General features: G+C 42.8%; 1 protein-coding gene across 1 annotated transcript in view; it reads left to right on the top strand.

The window, feature by feature from the left end:
• The window catches only part of INTS2 (integrator complex subunit 2), a 123,668-nt gene extending 99,590 nt beyond the window's left edge, over positions 1-24,078 (top strand). The window contains exons 21-24 of the mRNA XM_073615256.1: positions 5,231-5,338; positions 11,911-12,016; positions 15,988-16,164; positions 20,888-24,078. Coding sequence (XP_073471357.1) covers positions 5,231-5,338; positions 11,911-12,016; positions 15,988-16,164; positions 20,888-21,057 — 561 coding nt within the window. The 3' untranslated portion in view covers positions 21,058-24,078. The remainder of the gene's footprint in view (positions 1-5,230; positions 5,339-11,910; positions 12,017-15,987; positions 16,165-20,887) is intronic.
• The last annotated feature ends 3,484 nt before the right edge of the window (positions 24,079-27,562 follow it).

The raw sequence follows: 27,562 nt of genomic DNA, 5'->3' as shown, positions 1-27,562 counted from the left end.
GGGTCTGATCCTCCCCTCCCAAAGCAACCAGCACATATCCCCTTACCACCAAACGAAAAGATGCTGCATGCCTCTCTGTCCTCTTCCCGCGGCGTTCCTCTGTCCTCCTCCAATGAAGATGACAGGGCGGATCTTTAAAAGAAAGGGGTGTGGCCTTGACAGGAAGGGGTGGGTCATATTTAAATTAGGGGGTGCGCAAGCTCAGTCAGGCCTAGGGCAGCACAAAACCTAAATACACCACTGGGAAGAGGCCAGTGGTGATCCTGGCGGCTCTGCTCAGGGGGCTCACAAGATGATCAAAGAGATGTGGGAACTGTAATGATAAGCTCCCACAGGACCATGTGAAACCTTTTTGCTATAGGTGCATACAGAAACTGTCTAGTAAGGAAACCTCACAGGTTATGAGGGACTTCCTTGCGGTACAGTCGGAGATGCTTTCTACCCTCCAGTCTATTAAGACTGCTATAGCACCTAAAGCGGAGGATAGAGAAATCCTGTCCTCTAGAGAAGGCACTTCCTCTCAGGAAGGTTTTTCAGACGGGTCAGAAAACCTCGCAAGGACCCCCTTCCTCTGTCATTTCGGGAGTTGAGGAGTTTGAGGACCCAGAGGAGTCAGAGGAGGACTCATTAGAGGAAGGTGTAGACACAGACGCTGACAGCCAGGATAGTGACAGTCCTAGAGCTAGTAGTCACCTCTTTCCCGTGGAAGACATGGGGCAGTTACTTAGGGCGATCTATGCCTCTGAGGATATCCCAGAACCTCTGGTTCAGGCGTCGGCCCGGGACAAGATGTACAGGAGTTTGGGAAAGCCTCAGTCCAGGGTGTTCCCAGTTCATCAGGCCCTAAAGGAGGTGATTTTGAGAGAGTGAAAAGACCCAGAAAGAAAGGTTCTTAGACTCAAAACTTGGAAGAGGAGGTTTCCTTTTGGGGAGGAAGAAGAGCAGAAATTCTTTAAAACCCCTAAGTTAGACGCAGCTCTGTCGCAGGTTTCTAAAAAATCTCACTTGTCTTTTGAGGATTCAGGGAACCTAAAAGACCAAATGGACAGAAGGGCGGAGGCGCTTTTGCGCAGAGCATGGAATTCCAATGCGGCTGCCATGGCTCCTGCTTTGGCGTCAGCATGCGCGGCAAGAAACGTGGACGCATGGTTAGGCAGACTTTCCAACCATGTTTCTAAAGGCAGTGATTCCAAAGAAATCACAGACTCTTAAGAAATAATAGGTAAGGCTGTGGCATATTTGGCAGATGCGGCTGTGGAGTCTGTCAGGAACACAGCCAAATCTGCGTCCCTCCTTAACTCCGCAAGAAGGGCAGTCTGGGTCAAATCATGGGAAGGGGACCATATGTCTAGATCAAGGCTATGTGGTTTGCCCTTTGAAGGTTCACAACTCTTTGGACCTGGCCTGGATCAGGTGCTGTCAAGGTCAGCAGAAAAGGGAAAAAAGTTCCCGGTTAAAGCTAAAGGAGAAAGGGGTATGAAGTTTTTTCGCCCCTCCTCTAACCAGGGTCAATTCAAAGGAAAAAAGGATGCGAATAGAAGGTGGGGAAAGGGAAAGAGTGCACAAAAAGGTAGTCTGCTCTTTTCTGGACCTAAAGACGCCACCAAGCAGTCTGCGACGCCAGCATCAGGGTAGGGGGGAGATTATCCCACTTTGTCCCTCAGTGGAAGAGAATCTCCGAAAGCCCCTATATCTTGCAGATTGTAACAGAGGGATATCGTCTGGAACTTCTTTCCCCTTCCCCTCAAAACTTTTTTCTGACCCGTCTCCCCAAGGAAACTTCAAAAGCTGCAGGGCTGTTGGACAGCTTGCAGGGATTGGTATTCCAGGAGGTGATCATCCCCGTTCCACCGGAAGAGCTTTACCAAGGGTTTTACTCCCATGTATTTGTCGTTCAAAAACCGTCAGGGAAATTTCGCCTGATATTAAATCTCAGGAAGTTGAACAGGTTTTTGCGACAAAAGAGCTTCCGGATGGAGAGTATATACACGGTGCGCGGGCATCTATTAAGGGGTGCGTTCTTAGCCACGATAGATCTAAGGGATGCTTACCTTCATATCCCGATCACCAGGGAACACCAGTCCCTACTGAGATTCGCAGTCCTTACGAGCGAAGGGATTCAACATTGGCAATTCCGAGCTCTTCCCTTTGGATTAGCTGCAAGCCCAAGGATCTTCACAAAGGTCCTGGCGGAGGTTGTAGCTTACCAACACCTACAGGGGGTGTCCTTTATACCCTACCTAGACGACCTTTTGGTATACGGGCAATCCCTAGAGCAGGTGGAAGTAGACGCAGGCAGAGTGATTTTCACTCTGGAGTCCTTGGGCTGGATAGTAAACAGAGAGAAATCTTCTCTGGCACCGTCCTAAATAAAAGTGTTTCTGGGATATCTGGTGGATACAGAGGCTCAGAAACTGTTTCTTCCAGAGGAAAAAAGGTTAAAGGTGGTTACAGCAGTATCCTCTTTAAAAGTAGCCAGGGAGTGCTCTCGCAGGCATATCATGAGGGTTCTAGGTCTAATGACCTCGTGTATTCCAGCGGTTCCTAGGGCTCAGCTCCACTCCAGGGAGCTGCAGTTCTTCCTTTTGTCCTCCTGGGACAAAAGGAGAGAGTCATTGGCTGCAAGGGTGTCTATTCCAACAAGAGTAAGGACCTCCCTAGATTGGTGGCTGGATCAGAACAAGCTCAGGGTGGGTCTACCCTGGGACCAGTGGAACCCCACAAGAATCACTACCGATGCAAGCGCTTGGGGTTGGGGTGCTCACCTGGGGGACATCCAGGCACAGGGGGCCTGGACGCCTTCTCAGGCAGGGGCATCCTCTAACCACAGGGAACTCCTGGCGGTGGGCCAGGCGTTAGTATCCTTTGGAGACCGGATTCAGGGCTTAGAGATCCAAGTCCTGTCAGACAGTGTGACAACTGTCTCTTACCTGAATCGTCAGGGGGGCACCAGATCCAGGAAACTACTGAGTCTAGTCCTGAACATCTTAAACTGGGCCGAAGAGAATCTTCAGTCCATATCGGCGGTTCACATAAGAGGAACCGCCAATGTGGTGGCAGACTTCTTAAGCCGGCAACCAATCCTCCAAGGGGAATGGGAGTTAAATCAGGAGGTCTTTCTCCAGATAAGTCAGAAGTTCGGGACTCCGGATATAGATCTTTTTGCCCACAGAGGGAACAAAAAAGTGGATTGTTTTTTCTCTCTCAACAGAGAAGGGGGATCCCAGGGAGTGGACGCTCTGTCTCAGGACTGGGACTTCCATCTAGCATATGCCTTTCCCCCACTAGTCTTAATACCATGGGTCTTACAAAAATTGGCCCGCTCAGATTGCGGACTGATCCTTATAGCCCCATGGTGGCCAAAAAGGACCTGGTTTGCCACTCTGAAAAAGTGGTCAATTTCTCCTCCGCTCCGTCTTCCAATCAGACGAGATCTTCTCCTACAGGGGCCAGTCCTCCACCCCGACCCGGGGTTCCTCAAACTGACGGCATGGTTCTTGAGGAGGAGATCCTTAGGGGCAAGGGGTGCTCTAATAGGGTAATTGAGACCCTCTTGGGCAGCAGGAAGCTGGTCACCAGGAGGATCTACTCCAAGGTGTGGAATTGCTTCTCACAGTGGTGCCGTGATAAGGAGGTGCCTTACCCTTCAGTACCAGTGGTACCAGCAGGGGTGGATCAGGGGATTTCCCCGAACACCTTGAGAGTACAGATAGCAGCGTTATCTGTATTTTTGGATCAGAGGCTCGCACTAGAACCTCTGATTAAGAGATTTCTTCTGGCAAGGGAGAGGGTAACCCCTGTCAGGGTGAATGTATTTCCTCCATGGAATTTATCTCTGGTTTTGGAGGCGCTGATGAAAGAGCCCTTCGAACCAGCGCAAGAGATTTCAGTTAAGTTTTTGACTCTTAAGTTAGCGTTTCTGTTGGCCATAACCACGGCCAGAAGGGTGAGCGACCTACAGGCCCTGTCAGTTAAGGAGCCTTTTCTGTTGATTCTGGAAGATAGAGTGGTTCTTAGACAGGACCCACTATATCTTCCCAAGGTCGCATCTAAGTTTAATAGATCTTAGGAGATCATTTTACCCTCCTTCTGTGATAATCCAAAAAATGAGAAGGAGAGGAAGTTTAATTTATTAGATGTCAGGAAATGTTTATTGACATTTAGATAGAGTAAAGGACTACAGAAAGTCGAATCATCTTTTAGTTTTGTTTAGCGGCCCTAGAAAGGGAGGGCAGGCGTCTAAATCTACTGTGGCTAGGTGGATTAGGCAGACAATAACATTGGCCTATGAGCAGACCGGTTCCCCAGTACCAGGGAACCTTAGGGCCCACTCAACAAGATCCTTGGCGGCCTCTTGGGCAGAGAGAGCTGGGGCCTCGATAGAACAGGTCTGTCGCACAGCCACTTGGACGAAGCAGGATACCTTTTTGAAACACTATAGAGTGGAACTGCTGTCGCCCCAGGATCTGACATTTGGAAGAAAGGTGCTACAAGCGGTGGTCCCGCCCTGAGGTAGGCCTTGAACTCCTTGTCCATCCTCTCAGGTTATGCCGTCCTGGAAGATGACTAGAGAAAATTGACAGTTATTTACCGATGACTGTTTTTCTAGGATATCTTCCAGGACGGCAGGCCTACTTCCCACCCATGTTTTAATATAAGTACTACGGGAAGAGTTTCTCTCTGTCACCCGGATAACCTATTACTTTGGGAGAACTGAGGTGCAGGGGGAAGGGAGGGGCCTTTTAACCTTGTAATGTTGATTGTGTTTCCTGTCAGGTGGACCAGTCATCTCTCAGGTTATGCCGTCCTGGAAGATATCCTAGAAAAACAGTTATCGGTAAGTAACTGTCAATTTTTTATGTTACTGCTTTAAACTGGTTCCCTCAGTGGATGAAAAAAAGGAGTTTCTCTTGAGTAAAAAGTCCCTCTCTTTACACAAATTTAGTAAAGGTGGCTTTACACTGCCCTGCAGCTCTTTGGGAAAAATGCAGCTAACCTGCAGTTTCCGTGCTGGTTAGCTGCTCTTTTCCATAGACTTTAATTATATCCTACGGTTTTGGTGTGCTTTCTGAAAGTGCACCAAAACCATGGGACATAATTGAAGTCTATGGGAAATCCAGCTAATTGGCATGAGAACAGCGGGTTAGCTGTGTTTTACCCAAAGAGTAGCTGGACAGTGTGACAGTTTCCTTATTTGATGTCGCTTACTCATAGTTTTTATTTCCCACAGGGCTACCCCTGTCAGCTGCTACCCCTGACTGTTGCAGGCATACCATCAATGCACATATGTCTGGATTTTATACCTGAGCTCATAGCTCAGCCCGAATTGGAGAAACAGGTAACTTCCTGGATCATTTAATATATTTATATTTGGACATATTCATTTTTGGTGTACTCCGTGTGCTATATTTATAATTTATTTCATGCAGGCGTGAGTTTTTATACCAATGTATGTTATTGATCATGTATTTTTTAATTGGGTACATTTTTATTAAACATTTTTCATGGTTTACAGGCAAAACCAACACCCCCTTCCCCTTCCCCATCTATCCATATCCATCATGTTTTTATATAACCCTGCCTTATTCTATTTAACTTAGTTTTGCTATTAGCTTTTAGTTAAGTTGGCATATAACCACTTGCCTACTGGGCACTTAAACCCCCTTCCTGTCCAGGCCAGCTTTCAGCGCTGGCACACTTTGAATGACAATTGCGCGATCATGATGCACTATACCCAAATTAAATTTTTATAATTTCTTCCACCATTTTCTCTTCCACCATGGCTTCAGTTATTGTTTCCTCCGCCATGGTGGAAGCGCATGCTGGAACAAGGGAGCTGCACTCTCTCCAAGGTGGAGGCAGAAGGCTTACCTTAAAGTGTCTACCTGGGTTGCAGTGACTATCCCAGCACCCCCCCAGTACGGGCGGGGGGTGTTCCGGAGTCCCCAGCCTCTCCAGCTCAGGGGAAGCAATGGCCTGCAGGAGGCGTCAGTGTCTGAGTGCTCAGGGTCCACAGGTATATCTCAGGTGACCGGGCGGTATGCCGCTGCTGGTCGGCAGTGAGTCCCGCATGTCGTTTCCGGGTCCTGACTGGCGGGTGACGTCACGTCCGGGGACATGGCTTCCTGTGGGGGCATGGCGGCAAGTGGTTCCTGTCGACCGGAAAAGCAAGAAGCCAAGGGGGCGGGTCTATTGATGCGTCTGGTTCCAGCCCTCGTTAATGATGCCTGGACAGGGTAATTTAAAACCAGATGGGTTTTTCTCAATCCCCGCTGCGCTCTTTGCTAAGGATGGAAAAGAGACCGACGGCTACCGTGGAAGCAGGCGCCCCAGGCACAGGTCAGGCCCAGGTAAGAGGGGTACAGTGTGATCGTCCCTGCAGGGAGCCTGTGGCTGCACAGTCAGAGGTAACTTTGCTCGGACCCTGCAGTTTGGACATGGTGATTGCTGCTAACTGGGGTTTTGCATTGCTCAGGGCACCTTTCCCTTCTGTCTGGTGGTGGTCTATTTTTTGCACTAGGGGCAGGAAATTGTTCAGGGACCCTTAGGTGAATTAAATGTATTCTCGTTGCAGGAAAAAGTGTTAGGAAAAAGCAAGTATTCAAACCCAAGTCAGAGGATGCCCTTCCTGCAAGAACCCCCTCAGGGATTCGTGGCAGAAAGCAATGTGCAGGTCCTGTATTAGGGAGTTGGTTGAAGAAGAGACATCCCAGCAATACAAAGACTTGTTCTCTTCAGTACGAGAGCTTACGAACTCGTTGAGTATGGTCAAAACTATACTGGTACAGAGCCGGGCAGGTCAGGTTAAGCCCCAGCATCCATCGTCCAGCCCTAGGGCATCCACCTCTAGAACAGCAGAAGTCGTTGACTCAGGGGATGAGGGGAGAAGTACTTTTCCCTCCCTCAGGGATTCAGACGAGGAAGAAGAGGAAGATGATAGCCGAGCCTCTAGGTGCAAACTATCACTGGAGGAAGTGGATGACCTTTTGAGAGCGATCTACACTACCTCGAGATACAGGAGGAAAAGGCGTAACTGTCAATTCATGATAAAATGTACCAAGGACTAGATGACACTAAACATAGTGTTTCCAGTCCATAGAATCCTCTCGGACGCAGGGAAGGACCCTGAGAGAGGCCCCTTCTTTTCTAAGACCCTTAGGAGAAGGTTTCCCTTCAAAAATAGGGAGTCAGAGGTATGGAATAAGAAACCCTGCGTAGATGCCGCATTTTCACAGGTTTCCTGTCGCACAGACCTAGCATCGGGGTGCTGAAGGATGCGATGGATAAAAGAGCGGACTCCCTCTTGAAAAAAGTGCGGGATTCCACATCGGCCAGCCTCAAACCCACTATGGCTTCCACGGTTGTCGCAAGGAACCTAGCATGCTTGGTAGAGAAGCTGAAGAGCCATGTAGAGGCTGATACATCACGGAAAGAACTTTTTGGAGTCCTTTCCATTGATGCTGAAGCCAGTAAAATACATGGCTGATACAGACGTGCTGTCTGGCTAAAAACTGGGTCTGGTGACACAGCTTCCAAGATAAAAATTATGTGGCCTACCCTTTTCAGGTGATCTTCTTCTTTTTGGTCCAGACCTTGAAACAGTCTTGGACAGGACAGCTGACAAGAAAAAGGCTCGCCCTTCCAAAAATAAACAACTGATCAAGAAGAGTTTTTGTGCTGTTCAACAGCCCCACAAAAATAGGGATCAAGACCAGAAGAACCGTTGGGTCTTCCAAAGGGGTAAGGGAAGAGGAGGAGTTCTGTTCAGATCCCCCCCAGACCAGCCCCCTAAGAACGAATGACAATCTTCCCCCAGTGGGCAAAGATTGTCTGGCTTTCACCTACAGTGGCACAAAACTACAAGCCTGTATGTGAAAAGCGTCATCTCCCAGATACAGTATGAAGTTTTCAGAGACTCCGCCCCCCCCCGAGCAGATTTTATATCACAGCTCTTCCAAAGGACCAAGAAAAAGCTTCCGCGACGATTAACCTGTTGCAGGATCTGATTCAACAGGAAGTGATTATCCGGGTCCCAAAACATCAGGAAGGCCGGTGTTTCTATTCCCACATCTTCTTGGTGAAAAAACCTTTGGGAAGTATCAGTTGTTTCTGAACTTAAAAATCCGGAATAGATCGATCCATTACAAACATTTCCGGATTGACTCGATCTATTCAATAACGAAATTACTGACTCCAGACTGTTTTATGGCATCCCTAGATCTAAGGGATGCTTATTTACATGTCTCGATAGCCCAGGCTTCCCAACACTTTCTCAGTCTGGCCCTCAACCTGGGGACTTCAGTTTGGCATCTCTAATTCAGAGCTCTGCCGAATTAGAGCTCTGAGCTCAGACTTTCATCCTCCCCCAGGATCTTTACAAAGATAATGACGGAAGCCCTGGAGCCTCTGAAGCTAAGAGGGATTTCGGTCATCCCGTGTCTGGATGACCTGTTGTTTTTTGCAGACTCCAAAGAACAGGTCTTGACAAATCTTCAAGTGTCTCAGGCTCACCTCAAGAACTTAGGGTGGCTTCTGAATCTAGAAAAATCAAATCTAGAACCAACGCTGGAGTTGAAGTTCCTGGGCTATACGATAAACTCGGTGCTTCAAAACTTTTTTCTGCCACAAGGGAAGATGGAGAAGATCCAATCCACGGTGAGACCGATTCAAACCAATCTCTGTTTCAGTCCGATCAGCCATGGCAGTTTTAGGACTTCTCACGGCGTCGATCCCAGCCATACAGTGGGCCAGGCTACATTCCAGAACTCTCCAGATGAATATCTTACAAAAATGGTCGCACCAGGAGTCATTAGAAAAACGGATCAGGCTGACCTCAAACGTAAAGTGGTCGCTCTGGTGGTGGAGGAATTGAACCAACCTAGCAAGAGGTCTCTCCTGGGTTTTTCCCTTAGACAAGCGTCTAACAACAGACGCGAGTTCTTGGGGTTCGGGAGCCCACCTGGACAGCCAAACCTCTCAGAGGGCCTGGTCCAAAGCAGAAGCCCAAAAGTCCTCAAATTGGTGGGAACTGAAGGCCATTTTTATCGGTCTCCTAGCTTTTCAACAAGCACTAAAGGGACATCATGTACAGGTTCTCTCGAACAATACAACTGCAGTAGCTTATGTACTGAAACAAGGGGGGGAACCAGGAGCAGAGGACTCCTGGAGCTGGCCAGTCAGCTACTTACCTGGGCAGAACAAAATGTGTCTTCGTTGTCAGCAGTCCATCTAAAGGGGTCACAGAATCTTCTAGCAGATCTACTAAGCAGAAGGAGAGTGGTGGAAGCAGAGTGGAGTCTGAGCCAAGAAGTCTTCTTGCTGATCTCCGAAGTTTGGGGGCAACCTCAAATAGATCTGTTCGCGAGCCAACAGAACTCAAAAGTACAGAAGTTTTTCTCACTCCACCAAGAAGACTGGGCTGTAGGCATAGATGCTTTGCCCATCCGTGGCATTACCAGCTGTGCTGCGGTTTTCCCCCCGATACCCCTGGTCCTAAGGAAATTCAGGGAGGAAAATACCAAACTGATCCTGATCACTCCCTTCTGGCCAAAAAGACCCTGGTTCGCGACATTACTAAACTTGGCTGCAAAAACTCCATGGAAGCTGCTGCCCAGAAAGGACCTGTTAACACAGGGGTCCATGAACGATCCAGAAGCAGACCGGTTACATCTAACTGCTTGGTTTCTGAAGAAGACCTCCTACAGGCCAAGGGACTGTCTGATAAATTAGTGAAGACCCTACTCTCCGGTAGGAAGGAGGTAACTCAGGCCATATAACAAAGTTTGGAAAACGTTCAATTCCTGGTGCACTTATAAATGCCTCCAGGTTAAAAATTTAGTGTCAGTCTTAGAATTTCTCCATGACTGAATGGAGAAGGGGCTGGCAGCCAGCACCCTGAAATCCCAGGTGGCGGCTCCATCAGTTTTGTTCAAGAAGACTCTATCCAGAGAGGTCTTAATTTCAAGATTTTTTTAGGGCACTTACACGGAATAGGCCAGTAGCCCTTAAAGTTTTTCCCAGTTGGGATTTGGCTGTTTTACAGGGTCTCACGGGAGCTGTGTTTTGAACCCTTACAGGAAGCATCCTTAAAAAGCTTAGTTCTTAAAACAATTTTTCTGGTAGCCATCACGTCGGCAAAAGAGTAGGCAAGCTTCAGGCCCTTTATAAAAGTCACCAAAGAATTTAGAAAATCAAATGCTCTCTTCGTGATATTCTCAGGTTCATGTAAAGGGGAAAAAGCTTCCAAAAGCACTCTGGGCGGGTGGCTTAAATGGGCAATCACAGAGGCCTACAAAGCTAAGGGAGAAATACCCCCCTCGGGTATTGCTGTTCATTCTACAAAATCTATGGCAGTTTCCTGGGCCGAAAGGGCCGGTGCTACGCCTGAACAAATATGCAAGGCTGCCACATGGTCCAACTTCTCAACATTTCTCCAACATTATAGGTTGGGCCTACTGTCCGCCGCAGATCAAGCCTTCGGCAAGAAGGTACTGCAGGCAGTGGTCCCACCTGAGGGTTAGTTTCTCGGTTATCCTCTCCAAGGTTGTCCTGAAAGGCGATTTGAGAAAGACTTGGACTAATCGGTGATGGTATTTCTAAGAGCCTTTCAGGACAATCTTACTTAAAACCACTTCTAAGATAAAAGGGAGAGAACTATCTGTCATGGTTGTTTGGTGGTTTTCTGTTCTTTGTTTTCCAGTATGTCATGGTGGAAGAGGAGGGATGTAAAGGCTGCATGTGTTTCCTGGAAAATGGACGGAGCTGCGCTCTCTCCAAGGGTTGTCCTGAAAGGCTCTTAGACTTACCGGTGACGGTATTTCTAAGTCTTTTTCACACAAGTAGAGCTTTCTTTTGGTGGTATTTTAATCAAGACTGGGGTTTTTATTTTTTGCTAAACAAACAAAAAAAAGACCAGAAATTTTGAAAAAAAATAAATAAACCAGATTTCATAGTTTGTTATAAAATTTTGCAAACAGGTATTTTTTCTCATTTATTGATGTGCGCTGATGAGGCTGCACTGATTGATCAGGGCATTGATAGGTGGCACTGGTGGGCACAGATGAGGCGGCGGTGGCTCTCTGTTCAGGACCAATGTCCCTCTACAGAAGCCAGTGATCAGCGTGAAGAAAAAAAAAATAGCCGTTTACATCACGTGATCAGCTGTCATTGGCTGACAGCTGATCACATGGTAAGGGTTCGGGATCAGACCCTTACTCCGATCTATGATCACCCGCGTTTCGTAGACTCTCTGATTACAGAGCGGGCCACCCCTGCAGGCAGCTCATGCATGTGAGGACGTACACGAAAGCCTTTCCGGCAATTTAGGCCCGCACTGTAGCAGTCTTTCGGCTATAGTATGGGGGTGAAGGAGTTGAAATAGACTTGCTGTCAAATGTTTTTTCCTATGTTTTTAAAAGTCTTGCTGGGTTAAATAAAGGGTAAGAGGGGAGTTAAATCCTTGAATTTCTGGAGGAAATGTTGATATGTCTGAAAGCCTAGACCTTTGGCCACGTGACCTCTCCTAAAGGGAAGGCTCAAAGTGTAGAAGAGATAACATAACCAAGTACCTAGATCTTCAGGCTGCAGGCACCTGTATGTGTCTTAGGCTGGCCATACATTATACAATTTTCCTTTAGATTTACCAAAACCATATAATATGGGGTCAAACCTAAACACTTTTTCAATTTGTATGCAGTCACAGGCCCTTGTACTAGATAGCTGAAGGTAAATCTAAAGGAAATTGAATAAGAAAATTGTATAATGTATGGCCAGCTTTACATAAAGTCCAAGTTGCAGTTTACTAAAGCTAGCGTAGTCACAGCTTTTATTTTAATATATTCTTGATTGTGAATAATGACATTTGCATAGTTCCTAATGTAAGTGATATAGATTTGTTTTATTGATTTATAGATCTTTGCAATACAGCTTCTTTCACACCTATGCAGCCAGTATGCTTTACCAAAATCTCTTAGCATGGCACGTCTAGCCATTAATGTTATGGGGACCTTACTCACAGGTAAATTATTTGTATGTGTGTTGTTATTGTAGTAGGTTGTGTAATATCTAAGATAAGTGTACCGGCATATGTATATATTGCTTTTTATATATTTTTACTTTCCCATCTAGATCTACATGCCCTTTCCAATCATATGGTTGGCCTGTCTACCAAATAATCATTTAGATTATCAGGTTTCTATAGAAGACCTTGGATTCTGATCTAAATCATATGACAATGGAATGACCTTGTTTGCTGTCTCTATCAAATCTTGTGTTTTGTTGCTAAAATGGTGTTGCTTTTTTAAATTTGCAGAACAAATTGGCATTTACATTGAAGTAAAAATCCAGGCAACAATTCTAGAAACAATCCTAGAAAATGTGCATATATTCTTCCTACCAACACCTCCCCTGTCCCTGGTGCAAATACATACTTTGCTGAATATCTGAGTCCTGGCTTTCCACATTGTTGATGTCCCATGGCATTTTACTGCTGCTGTGTCGACAAAAAGCAACACCCCCCCCAGGACAAAAAAAGCAGAAATTTGTGGGACTGTTGAGGTGGACTAGCTCTCAAAGAAATTACCAGTACACACTTATATAAAATCCAACCGTTTATTGAAGATCAACCACTAAACATAGTGGCTACATTAAAAAAAAAAGTCAAAACCATCTAACCATTATTAAAGGCAATATACGCTACTGTGCCAAAATTGTAGGCATGTGTGAAAAATAATGTAAATTAGGAATGCTTTCAGAAATAGTTAATAGATTATTTTACAAAGTTCACAAAATTGAAAGTAAATGACTAGAAGAGAAATCCAAAGCAAATCAATATTTGGTGTGACCACCCTCTGCCTTCAAACCAGCATCAGTTCTTCTCAGTACACTTACACACAGTTTTGGAAGGTAGGTTGTTACAAACATTTTGAAGAACTAACTAGAGATCTTCTGTGCATGTAGGCTGTCTCAGACCCGTCTGTCTATTCGTGTATTTTCACACTAGACTCTATGATGATGAGATCAGGGCTCTGTAGGGGCCAGAACATTACCTCCAGGACTCCTTGTTCTTTTTTTTTTTTTTTTTTGTTTTTTTTGTTTTACTCTAAACAAACTACCTCCTGCTACAGGCAAATATTTTACATTTTGACTCCTCATTCTAGAGCACCTGCTGTAATTTTTCTGCACCCAGTTCCTATGTTTTTGTGTATAGTTGAGTTGCTTAGCCTTGTTTCCACGTCGGAGGTATGGCTTTTTGGACACAATTTTTCCATAAGGACCACTTCTGCAAGACTTCTCTGGACAGTAGATGGGTGTATCTGGGTCCCACTGGTTTCTGCCAGTTCTGTGCTGATTGCACTGCTGGACATCATTTGATGTCGAAGAGAAGTAAGCATGTTGTGTTTTTCATCTGCTGCATGAAATCTCCTTGGCCCACCACTGCATCTACAGTCCTCAACATTGCCTGTTTCTTTGTGCTTCTTCAAAAGAGCTTGAACAGCACATCTTAAAAACGCCAGTCTGCTTTGAAATCTTTGCCTTGGAGAGACCTTCCTGATGCAGTATAACTACCTTGTGTATTTCTGTGATCAATCTTGCCATGGTGTATGACCTGTGACATGAAATGGTCTTCCACAACCTCACCTTGGTAGCAGAGTTTGGCTGTTCCTCATCCAGTTTTACACCTCCTACACATCTGTTTCTGTTTTCAGTTATTGACTGTTTCAACCTACATATGCAATTGATGATCATTAGCACCTTTTTGGTATAATTGGCTAATCATACACCTGACTCTAATCCTACAAAATCCCTAAATTTGTGCAAGTGTAAGAATTGATGCCGGTTTGAAGCCAAAGGGTAGTCGCACCAAATATTGATTTAATTTACATTTTTCTTCTGTTATCTCAATTTACATTTTGTAAATATATGTATATATTTTTCAAAGTATTTTTATTTTATAGCATTTCTTCACCCCTACCTAAAACTTTTGTACTTTTAATTGGTGAGCACAAATGTTCACTTGGGCTCCGTGCACATCTAGGCGTTGCTATTAGACAGGCGTTTTTTCTGGTGTTTTTTTCAGGAGTTTTTGCAGCTTTTTTGTACACTGGTGTTTTCAAGGTTAAAAGGTCACCAACGTAAAAGCAGTAAAACGCCTGTAATCTTCCAAAAAAAGAAGCTTATGTACTTTTTTTGGATGATGGACATTTTGCTTTAAGCAACAGAACGCTCAGATGTGAATAGGGGCCATTGAAATGAATGGGATTTGTCCTGTTGGGCATTTTTAGAGCTGAGGCTTGGAGCAGAAAAATGCCCAAAAACGCCTAGGTGTGAACGGAGCCTAAATCACTTACCTCTGAAGCAGAGAGAGCTTTTTAGTTGTAGTTTGTTTAGCTTGTTGTAGTTTTGCAAGTACACATCAAATACAAACATTGAAACCTGGAAAGGACACCTAATTACTTACCTGAGTGGTAGAGAGGAGTTTATTATTTATTAGAGTTGATCATAAAGGTCACTTTTAAGGGTTTTTATTAGGGGGAATAAAAGGTCACATGGCAACTGATGACTAATGTAGAGCAGCCTTTTTTACTGAGAGATGGAATTAAAGATTTCCTAACCAATGGTCACAATTGTGTAAAGTATTACAAGGGGCATAAACTAACTTAATCACAGACTGTTAAGGCCGAAATATCGGGCAGTATTGGCCCGTGTGTACAGCAGCTGATCCGGGGCATAATCGAAAAAGATCTGCCGATCAGCGCTCTCAGCCAATGTCTGAGAGCACTGACTGGTGTGTTCTGGCAGAACACAATAGCTCAGCAGGGAAGATCGCTGTACTAACATCGAATTGTTCATACGAGATCTCCTCCCAAGCTCTTTAGTTTTTTTTTTTTATTTTTTTTTTTGTCTGCTGAGTTGAATGAAAAAAAAATGAATAGTGTGTACTAGGCTTTAGTGTAAAGAGGTATTTTAATAGAGAGCTATAAAACAGTACCTAAACAATGACTACTAATCTACTAGGTGCAATGAAGGCTGGCAGCCTCCAGTGGTGAAGGGAGATGCTATTGGGGATGTAACATAAGCCACTGGCCACCCACTAAGTTAAAGGTACTAGAAAGAATAGGAAAGAAGGCTTCAAATATAACCAGAGTGCCTGAAATTTCAGAGTTAATGGTCAAGGGTGTGTGATGTGGGGTTGGTGCGGTTTGTAATATACATAGCATGTGTTTGGTATAATGTGTATGATGTGTGGGATACAATTTGTAAAGTGGAGGTGCAAAATACATTGTGTAAGACATGGTGTATGTTGTAAATGTGTAGTGCAATTTGTACTCAGTATAAGTAATATTTGCGCTTGATGTAGTGTGCAGTATGTATGGTTTGTGTTATGTATAATGTAAAGTTAAGTCAGGTTTGCATATAGTTACAGGTACACACTCTTATGTGCCAGAGTGCAGGTAAGAACTAGGGGTGGGTCCAGAAAAACAGATGCGCCTGTCCTGTTGAGCCAGGGGAATCCCACACAAATGTTTGAATGTTTTAGCCCAATGTAGATAGGATGCTTTTCTCTGCCAGATCTTAAGTCCCAGTCATATTAGCGTTGCCCAAACACTTCACACAGAAAAAAAGGAGGATTCAAAGTAATAAACTTACCAGCAGTGATTTAGTTGTCTTCAAGCTCTAAATGCTTTCAAATGTATGGGTATAAAATTGATTTTCAGGCCTTTGTGCCCATTCAGGGTAAACTGTAAATGTTTTATGGTATGTAATCAATGAATACAGAGAATAGCACTTAACATACTTAAAAGTTTAAAGTTAAGTTTTCCAAGCCTAGGACAACTTGGTCTAAAACACACACGCACCAATCTGTTTTCCCTCTTGGCAACATACAAAATTTGTTTATTTACTTGTAAAATCTTAAAGCAATTACTAGAATTTCTAAATACAAGTTTTTTTCTTTTTTTTTTCTTTTTTGTTTCTTTTTGTTTGCAGTACTAACTCAAGCTAAGCGTTATATATTTTTCATGCCGACCTTGCCCTGTTTAGTATCCTTCTGCCAAGCATTTCCACCACTGTATGAAGACACCATGTCACTGCTAATACAAGTAGGGCAAGTCTGTGCATCAAATGTAGCCACACAAACAAGAGATGTTGACCCAATTATTGCACGTAAGTCAAAGATTCTTGATTATACTATTATTAGTGCTCAACTTTATAAAACTTATAGAGACTAAAGAGGAATGCACTAGTGGCTAATACTATTACAGTATTTTTGTTTTTCCTTATAAATTATTTTTTTGTGTTTTCAAAATACAATTTAAACAGGTATTGGAATAATATACACAAAGTAATAGTCGTGATACAATGAGTGTAACATATATCAATGTTTTACAACAAGTAATGGCAAACACGACCAATTGCATAGAGATAGCATCAGGGTAAGAATTTAGGGGTACCTGCAAAATCATGAGAGTCAAAATAAATATAGTAAGAAGGAATCGGGGGGGGGGGGGGGGGGTTGAGATTTAGATCCCAGGAGTGCGCAAAGGGTTTAGGGGAAAGTGGGAAAGAATGGGGTGGATGGGGGGGGGGGGGCATCCAGACCAGAGTGGGGCCAATTACTGCCCTGAGTCTCCTCCAAACAGTAGAGCCTATCCATCAGTTGAGAATGTAAAAACATCCCAGGGAAGTCATTTGGCAGGAGTACAGCTTTTGTCAGTGTTCTGCAAATTACGTTAAGTAGATTTTCGATATGTCTTTGTGGGTATGGAAGACAGGTGCAGTAGAAAGAAAGCTGGATTGTGGTGAAGTGTGTAATCTGTGAATTTTTTAGACTGGTCCCTAACCTGAATCCAGAATGGTTCACGGCACGACCAGAAGACATTTTGCCTCTATACATCTCCAGCAGGTATCGGGCACTTCAGGAAAAGTTCTGTGTAGAATGTCAGAGGTTTTGTACTTTTGAGGTAACATTTTGAAATTCGGTTCTTGGAGTCCAGTGGAAAAAGAGGACTTCAATGAGAAGTATAGCATTTTGTTCATTTGGGATGCTAATAAATCCAGATAAAGCACATGACGAGGAGACGATATAACACATGCCTGTAAAATGCTCTCTGAAGAGCGATTCGAACATGGGTGGCTCCTCTAGAGAACATCACACATATATAGTCATTATGGTGACACTGACTGGTGTGGCGATGGTCAGAGACACTGGGACAGGTGTGCTAGCTAAGAACACTGACTAGCAGCAGTCATCTGGTGAGATTGCATTGCTGTGGCAATGATCAGAGACAATGTCTAGCACAGAGTGATATTAGAGTAGCCAGCCATTGTACATGATCACAACCATATACTATCGCCATAGTAGTGCAGTGTCACCACAGTGACACTATACTAAACTGGGTGACTGATTTTTATTTTTTTATTTTTTTTGTGATTGCTTATACAAATTTGTTTGTGACAGTGCATTCATGCCCCATTGAGTACTACTATGATAGTTGTTATTGGCAACAGCTATCACATAGTACAGGGCCTCTTTGATTGGCACTGTACCATGACCAATCACAGTAGTAAACAATGGCGTCATGAATGACAGCCGTTATTTACTATAGGTAATGTGATCACTGTGATTGGTCACCGCGATCACATGGTACCAGGGCCAGCCACAGCAGGCCTGTACCCCCGTTTGATTTGCTGTGTCTGGTGAACACAGTAGTCACAGGTTGCACCGCTGTGTTTCCTGAGGGCACGCTTCTGACAGGACATACCCATACATTCTCCAGAGCAGTACATGTACAATGGCCAGACGGGAAGCACTTAATGAGACATCCCAGTTCTAAAAGACCCCTGATCTCTCACGTGTCCTCAAGTTAAGCTAATGCAGTTTAGACCGCACTGCATTCGTTATTTCCCCAGCTGTTACTAGGGTGTGTAGAAGCAACCTGGCGGCTGTGCAGCCGCTCATCTGAGAGTTGGCTTGTCAGATTTACACACACAGCGGCTGCAGTCGCTGGGATTGTGTATAAAATCCCCTGCTGCCACCAAAGTCTGTCGGTGGCTGTAAAAGGGTTAAAGTTATAAGGAAGGCTGTGTTTTTTTAATGTTAAAATAAAAAAAACCTACTTATCTGCCCTGTGGCGTGATATTGCACAGAAAGGTCCGTTACCTCCTCATAGGCAGTTCCAAGACGGTGGTGTTCAGTCCTCCCTTCTCCTCAGAAAGCCTGGTGCTAAGAGTGCATCCGTGCGTGCATGCACCGAGCCAGCTTGTGTGCATCTATAGACACACACACAGCGGCGGTAAGCCACACACCCCTTCCCTCCTCACAGGAGTTTCACTGACAGCAGCAGGAGGCTATGGCTCCCATTGCTCTCAGTATCTCCTGTGAGACCAGGTAGTTTAATGAGTGGTGCTGCAGCTGAGATGGGGAGATGAGTCGGGTAAGTGTTTAGCAGTGGAGGTGGGTAAGACAGGTAATGGAGAGGTTTTTTTTTACCTTCATGCAGATAATGCATTAGGGTAAAGAAAAGAAATGGACTGTAGAGCTAATTTAATGGTGTTAGAGCTGTTCTTACTATTCCATACAATAGTATGTGAAATTTGTATAGTAATATTTAAAGTAACAAACAACAAAAAAGATGCCAAAAATTATATTGATTTTGACTGGCATTCTCTGTTGTTTGTAAATGAAAAGGTGTTTTCTAATGGTAACAATTCAGTTTCTTAAATTCAGACTTAAATTTTTATCTAGAACTCCAAAATGTGATTTTTCAATATTCAGCAATAAAGTCAAAGGACCTTTCAGTCATGATCATATTTTTATCACACCTTTTTCTCTCATGAAATGTCTAAACATTTGACTTAATATAAGAAAACAGTGCTACAGCTAGCAAATCCATATTATTTACAAGTTCCTTTTTATACCTATTTAAACACCCTTAGGCAGCCCATACATTGATCTTATTTTTACGTTCAATCCACCACCTTTGTGTGGATGGGGGAATCCTCCCTGCTGTGCTGTTGTATTCTGACAGCAAGGGAACCTTCACCACCATCAGAATACAATGATCAGTATTGCCAGCTATAGTCAGCGGCACTGATCGCTCTGGAAAAACCCATCAGGTTGTTGTACACAAGTCAATTAATCAAATTTTATACAACCAGCCTGCCCATACATCGAAATTCGAAGGGTGTCACTCCCCATATACTCTGGGTGATAAGACTCCGAGCCTGGTGTGGCGTATGCTGCCACAAGGAAATTGGAAAACGGGCAAAAAATTGGGATATCCCTCACTCAGCTGTTACGGCCATTGGCTCTATGGAACATTGCTGTTGCCTTCATCCCAGCTGACGATAGAGCATGGCAATATTCATCATCTGCAGAGTATCCATCCTCACACCTGGACAAGGTATATTATGTACTAGATATGAATATCTGCCACTCGTGCTCCTACTGCTGGAAACTGGCTCTACTTCATGACAATGATCACAGATGATGTCAGTTCATCTATTGCTTCCCAGATCCCTTCAGATCAGTGTGTATGGGGTGAGACTTCATTAGCTACCATCCAACTCCCCGCACAGATTACCTTCCCTGTGTGTTCCTCTCAGCCATAGACTGTAGCATTTGGATTTTTTGATTTGTGCAATTTTTGCCTTTCTTTACACCCACATAAGGACTGCCTGGCCCTGGCGGTGTCATTTCAATATTGCACATCGCTTACACAGTGCTTTTTTATGGTTCCCATTGTTGATGCACATGCAGTGAGGACGCTCTGTCTGTTTGTCTATAGACAATGTTGTCTTTAGACTGTGAATGGTGGAGGATTTGATAATTGTATGCATTTTTGTTTTGGTTTATTTAGTATCCAATAAAAGTCCAATTTTTTTGATACTTGATTTGTATTCTATCAGACACTAGATCTCTGAGGCTCTATATGTGGCATCTTTCTCGAATACAGGTGTCTCCTTGGTATAGTGCTGTGTTTTCTCTATATGCTGCAAGCCACTGAGCCCCACCTCTAATTGGGGTGAGTGGATAAGTGTCTGGTGGTAATACCATATTATATGTCTGCTTTGGTTTCCATGTCTTTTTCTAGATCTTGAAATTTGAAGGGTCCCTGCTGAACACTTGTCAAATTTCAGTTAATGTATGACCTATTTTATTCAATAAAGAGTTCCTATCTTTATAAGGATAAGTTCACCTTTTGTAACATGTTACAATTGTACTGGTCCCCGTACCCCCCAGTTCTTCCCCCGCTTGCTGCCACATTCTAAAGAAAATGCAGCCATGCGGGCTCCACCAGTGTTCTGTTAATGAATAGACTACAACTATCTGACAGCCTTTTTGGCTGTCGGCTTGTAGATTTCAGTGAACTACCACGGCGCTGTGAGCGCTCCAGTAGTTCATTGAATGTTTCCGTCAGTGTAAAATGTACGATGTACGGACAGACAGCTTACACTTGACAGTCTGCAGGAGACCTGCATGGCATTAGCAATCTGCTGATTGCTGCTGCAATTTTTTCCAGGCTCCTAAAACCAAAAAAATAGTAAATGCGTGTTTTTTTTTTTTTATCTGCAAAAAAATGCACAAACTTATCCTTTAAGTGAATCCATCCTTAACAACCAATCACAATCTATCCTGGATAGGTTTAACTTTTAGCAAAGGGAATCTGGTTGCTATGAGTTGATGCAATTTTAGAGTTTACCACTTTAGAATAAGAACTCTTTATTTTAAAAGTTGGGAGGTGCTTTATAAAGTATGTGGATTAGTTATTATTGGCCTTTTTATATGTATAAACTTTCAGTTGTGACTAATTGCGCATTGCAAAATAGCATAATCCTATTAAGTCTATCATGATTTAATTTTTTTTTCTGTTTTTTTACTAAACAGGTCTGCAGCAACTTAAAGAAAAACCAAAAGAGTTAACAAGCACGTTTTGCCTTTCCACACTGTCTGTATCTACCAAGGAGGCAGAGAGTGTAGATCCAGATGTACAGCTCTGTCAGCGAATTGAAAGTACCATTGTTGAAATAATTTATATGAGTGTCACAGGAGTGTGAATACTATTAATCACTGTTTCTATCAATTTCTGCTCTTTACCACAACAGCGACACATTTAAATTTGAAAGGGAATAAGTGTCACAGCTGACCTGGACAATGACTCAAGAGTGTTGTAAACCTATGTACTACTTGTATAATAGTAAATATACAGTGCTGTGCCTAAATACAGGTATTTGCTAAATGTAAAATTACAGGAAACTTCACTGAGAAATATGGAGGCATATATTGCTGATCTTCTGAAAATACAAGTTGAATGTCTGTCTTTGAATGCAGTACTTTGAGACAGTGGCCAGAAACAAGGATGTAGATCAGGAAAGTCAGAAGTCCTGGACCACATGCTAGTGGTTTTTTTTTTTTGTGTTGTGTGTTTTCGATTTTTTTAGATCCCATACCTGGAAGAAAATGGTAGTGACACTGTTTGATGCATTAAAAATAATTTATGTGAGAAAAATGTGGCTGCTTTCCTGGCAGCTTTGTTTCAAAATTTGCTATTTACAAGATGTAAATCCCTAATACTTTTGTTTTGGTAAAAAGCTTCTTAACTGAGAATTGGCTCATATGGTATCTAGCAAATCTTGCTGAGAATTATGCATACATCACACATATGGGAACCCCGTTTGAACATTGAGCAGGGCTTTTAAATGGCCAGATGCTTGTTTGGTGGTGCAAGCCTGGCATACCAGGCATAATATATACAGTCATTTTGAGTCATTATATCTCAAAAGTCCTGCACTCTCTCTCAAGTAAGTCCAATGATGGGCCAGTGCCTTAAAGGACAAGTCCAGCCTGAGCTCGTTTGGCTGGGCTTCTCCTATCGGTCACAGAAGTGCAATTCGTTTTGCACTCCTGTGACCTGTTTTCAGCAGAGAGCGTTCTGAAGTCGCTCTCTGCTGACGTCACTGAAATCATTCCAGGCACCGCAAAATCACGACAATAAAGTGGATCCACCAGGTGCCTGGACAGATGTCCGTCTCAGCGAGCCGCTGAGACACTGAGATGGCTGCACCGTTGCCTCCACAGCTCAGCGCTCCAGTGAGTGCGGAGGAGCAGAGTAGAGCTGCTGATTGACAGTCAGCAGCTCTCCACTCGGGGATCTGTGAGAACTAAACCATTGGCGATGTTTGATCGTTCTCAGTGTAGAGGGGGCGGGGAACAGATGCAGCATTGGACCGATGCTGCATCTACCTAGGTAAGTATACAAAGAACAAAACAAACCCATAATTCCCTTTAAAGGCTGTGAAATACCATTGTTTAGGAAAACGTTAAAAGGTGGTTATAACATGGTGCTGTGACATAAGGGTAATAATTGCAAAGCAAATCTGGTTAAGAAAGGCAATTTCTGCATATTTTAGAGTGCTACTGCTATACTCCACAGTTGAACATTTTGTGCTATATTGTATGATGAATAGTTTTTTTTTATATAGTATGGCATTTGGTAAGCAGAGGAAATTGCCATGTTTTCAGCCTTTGTCGGGTTTATAAATGTCCCCCAAAGTGGTAATATTGGTCAATCCTAGTTCTAGTCCATTTTAAAATTCTCAGCTAATGAAATCATATGGGTTATAACAATGTTGTACTTTTTGAAGGTCCTGGTTTTATTCCCACATTCTATAGATAACAGTTGTCCTTGTAAATAAGAAAATAGTATGATTTATAAAATGAACTACCTAAACTGTATCTGAGCACCAAAAACTGTAATCGCTATTTAATTAATTTTTAATAATCACTCAAACTCACCCATCCATGTCTCTGTGCTTTATTTTGTTGAAAAACCATCCTGACAAACACCCCCTAGCACACGGGTGCTCAACCATTTAAAGAGCAAGGGCCTCTTAAATGATTCGATAACCAGTCCTGGGACACAATGAAATGGTGCAGAATTTCAAATTTTTTATTTTGAATAGCATGATGAACATTTTCTTCCTGCAGTCGCTAAATATCAGAGGAAGGGAGAGGAAGAGAAGCTTTTAGCAGTTGCAGGAAGAAAATGGAGAGTTTCAGTGCAGGTCGGTTCCTATATATGCCGCCCCTCCTGTCCAAGTGAAAAACAGAATATGATAGGGAGGCCGCACAGGCCCCCTGGAGCATTGGGCGGGGTCACCATTGCAACCCCTGACACTACATGAGTGCTTTGGGGTGTGTAGTAAAAACACATCTTAACCATGGGGTTTTACCGGGTATAGGCAGCAGCTCTGATCGCTCCAGAAAAACCTGACAGACTGGTTGTACACAAGTTGATTGATCATTTTGGGCTAGGCCAGAAGCCAGGAAGTAACTGAAGAAATGTAAAAAAAAAAAAGTTTAAAACAAGTAAATATTTACTATCTATTTACTAATGCTATTAGTTTCTGGTTGCGTTTCTGGTTGCCTGACTCCCCGCAATGCACCTGTGAAATATGGACATGTGACTCAATTTCACAAACTGTAGTGCATGTAATTTTCTTCTACTTTTTTTTTTTTTTTCTGAAAAACCGATCAAAAACCGATTAGTGTAAAAGGACCCTTAATTGAGAGAGTTTAGTTCCCCTTTAAACATCCAGATTACTTTTAACACTCTATGAAACTTTTTACAGAATATAAGGTAACCAAACTTTTGAGAGAAATATCCCCTAGTGACATTTATACCAATGCATACAATATAAAATATTTATATATTAAACCCTCACATAAAAATGTGTTGCCATCTTCTGAGCAATAAGGAATTTTAAAGTTACAATGTGACAATGAATTGATGTTTGTAGTGTGCACAAATATTTTCACTGCTTTTCTATAATGTCAGAATAGGGAACTGTAAACTATAACTTTATACTTGCCTGTATTTTATATTTTTAATTTTCTGAGCTGCATATGGCAAATTAGAAAACCAATAAATGGATCTGGCACTGTAAATAAGTCACTTTTTTTTTTTTTATCCATACATGTTTTTTTTTTTTTGTTATTATTATTATAAAGTAGCCTGACTCTTGTTTGAAATTTGGTTATACTTGGATATTGTAAAAATAAACTTTAACAGACATTTACTTTTGTGTGCGTGTTTTTTTGTTTTTTTCTTGTTTTTTGTTTTTTTTTTTTTGTTATTTTCTCAACTGTTTCTACTATCAAACATTTTGTAAACTATATTACACAACTGGACGGCCTGTGGTGAAGGATACGTGCATTAGGCCGAATGGTTTATTGCTTAGAAAATCTCAGTGAAGAACCATCTGTTTGCTCTAAATCACATTAAATGCAAACTGAAGCATCTAGGGTCATTGACAATACAGTTCCTGATCATTGGGGATCATGGGTTCCCAGCTCAGAAGTATGCTAAATGCTTCAATTGTACATGCATTTACCCAGCAGTGATTACATAGTCAATTTGGTTTCATAGTCAGAGTGAAGAAAAACATGTACCACAATATCGCCACATTATACTTTTGTCATTATAGCATTGGATATGATTTTCTCCAGTAAACGGACAATAAGTTAATACTGTAAGGCTCATCCATTAAATGTATTTATATTTGTTATAGTTGGATACAGATGGTTATAACTACCCACTGATAGTTCCCTGATTAACAGCTGTACCATAGTCCAATATTTTTGAACAGGGCAAAATCAAAAAATATGACTCCATGATCCATCCTGACCACAGTTTCTCCAACATAGGGAGGATGCGTCTGGGTAGATATAAGGAAACCTGATTGGTGTCATGTGCCATTTCATCATATTTTTATAAATATTCTGTCTTGTGAGAGTGCAAATAGAAGTGAAGTAGCATTTTCCTATATATCAGACTAACGCTCATGTGAGTAGATGAGAACTCCTTTTCCTGATAGGTTATGTATGGATGACAAAGGGAATGATTAGCAGAATCCGGTAATGCAGTGAGATGTATATAAATCAAGTCCAATTCTTTATGTATAGAACCATGTAGCATAGTTTTTCAAACAAGGAAGGCGCTGGAAAAGTCCAGGTCGTGGAGAGTGACAATAGGTAATGACTAAGCTGTAGGTATGGGAGGTCCATTAAAGTTGAAGTAAACCCTCCTATTTTTTTCCGCCAAGGAAGCTGCCATCTTGGCCTCTGTTTAATCTACAACTGCCATGATGCTGCACATATGATCAGTTATGACACTAGCCATTGTCTGGTTGAGAGCACAACCAATAGGAGGGTTACATTCCGTAAAGTTTACTTATTTGAAATGGTTAAATGGATGGGTTTACTTCCACTTTAAGTTGATAGGGAGCGTTTTTCCTTAAAGGGTAAGTTCATCTTTACAGAAAACCGCTTGATATCTGCGATATAGCCGAATGACGGCTACAGCGCGGACCTGAATTCCCCGGAGGCCGTCATATGAGTCACTGAGACTCGGGTGATCACCGATCCAAGTAAGGGGCCGGTCGCGGCCCCTTACCATGTGATCAGCTGTCAGCCAATGACAGCTGATCGCATGATCAAAACAAAAGCTCTGTGATCGTTTTTTTTTTTCTCCTCGCGTTGACAGTGCGAGGAGAAAAAAAAGCCAATCACCGGCTCATCAGCAAGGGACATCGGTCCCGAAGAGGAGGAGGCAATAATGCCTCAATTGTGCCACCAGTACCCCCTGCCAGTGCCATCTGACATTGCCACCTGACAGTGCCCACAGTGCCACGAATCAATGCCCACAAGTGCCACCTATCAATGCCCACCAGTGGTGCCAGTCAGTACCACCTAGCAGTGTTGCCTATCAATGTACCAAATCAGTGCCCATTATTGCCACCTATCGGTGCCCATCAGTGCCGCTTCATCAGCGTACATCAATGAAGGAGAAAAATTACCCTTTTTAAAATTTTATAACAAAATATTAAAAAAAAAAAAAAAAAAAAATGTTTAAATTCAGTCTTTTAAAAAATTTTTTAACAAAAAATAAAAACTGCAGAGGTGATCAAATACCACCAAAAGAAAGCTCTATTTGTGGGGAAAAAATTATAAAAATTTCATTTGGGTACAGTGTTGTATGGCCGCGCAATTGTCATTCAAAGTGCGTCGGCGCTGAAAGATGAAAATTGGTCTGGATAGGAGGGGGGTTTAAGTGCCCTGTAAGCAAGTGGTTAATTATGGGTGTAACATGTTCTGAAAGGTGAACTTATCCTTTAAAAGAGAAAGTTGAATTTTGGTTGGGGGGGCCCCTTGAATACACAGGCACTGCTTTCAGCCTGTCCTCGTCCACATTATAATCTCAAAAGAGGCCAAATTGAAATATTTGCTGAAGTAGGTTAGGAAGGGAGATGTGGGAATTGGCAAGAGACAATAAGACATCATGAGTAAAAAGGGATATTTTTATATTGGGAATATTTATTGGCGATGCCATGAATGTTAGCAATAACATGTATTCTGGCTGCCAGATGATCAATAGAAAGGGCAAACAAGAGGAGTGAAAGGTGAAAGCCCTGGTGTTGAGTGCCATTATTGATGTTTAAAGGGTAGTTCATACTGAATGGGAGTCTGATGGTGGTGACAGGATTGAAATACAGTGCATCTGGAAGGTATTCACAGCACTTCACTTTTTCTACATTTTGTTATGTTACAGCCTTATCCAAAATTGATTAAATTCATTATTTTCCTCAAAATTCTACAAACAATACCTCCATAATGTTGAATAATACATAAATACAATCTATGTAATAAGTACTATTAAAGTTCATATGTGAAAACCCAATCAGATGGCGATACGTGTGTAGAGGGGAGGAGCCGAGCCTGTGATGTCATGCAGCCACAGTGGTGAGCAGGCGGATGCAATTGAATTGCATTGAGCCGGTTTTGATTGAATATCTTGTAAGTGTGTTTTTATTGGGGTATTTTAATAAATGTTACAAATAGGGGGGAGCACTATGTATCCTCTATTTATTGTTGCATGATTGTAGAGTCATATCCTAAAAGGAATACCGAGCGATATTACTGGTGTGGAGGAAGGAGAGAAGCAGTGGGGCTGTATATATGAGAGATCATTATCGCGATCTACATGATCCCCCTGGGAAGCTACTGATTTAAGAGTGGCTATAGAGTAGCAGTTTGGATGTGGAAGAGATGAGACCATAGTTGAAAGTAAAGGAATTGTTTCTGAGTCTACCTGACTCATGTATGAGGTGAGCAGGTATAACGGATGGTGATGCTGTGCACGTAGTATCATTATCTGCAGAAGACGCGAGGAGCAGAAAGGGGGGAAAGTGGCTGGTATCGAAGTGGTTAATTATTAAGCGGTTTGGTAAGGCGAATTCACTGGAAGTGTACAGCAGCTGTGATATATCAATTATTAATATTTTTAATTCATTGTTATGTTGTTTGTTTTTCAGGTAGCATTTTAGGAAGGTGGTGCTAATTGTCTTTTACACACAATACCTCATAATGACATCGTGAAAGAAGTTTGTTTGAAATCTTTGCAAATTTACTAAAAATAAAAAATGAAAAAAATAAAACATGTACATACGTATTTACAGCCTTTGCTCAATACTTTGTTGAAGCACCTTGGGCACTAATTACAGC

Source organism: Aquarana catesbeiana, linkage group LG02 (assembly GCF_042186555.1).
Source record: "Aquarana catesbeiana isolate 2022-GZ linkage group LG02, ASM4218655v1, whole genome shotgun sequence".
NCBI lineage: Eukaryota > Metazoa > Chordata > Amphibia > Anura > Ranidae > Aquarana > Aquarana catesbeiana.
The sequence above is the reverse complement of the archived record's forward strand: the minus strand, read 5'-3'. Positions and strand labels throughout refer to the sequence as shown.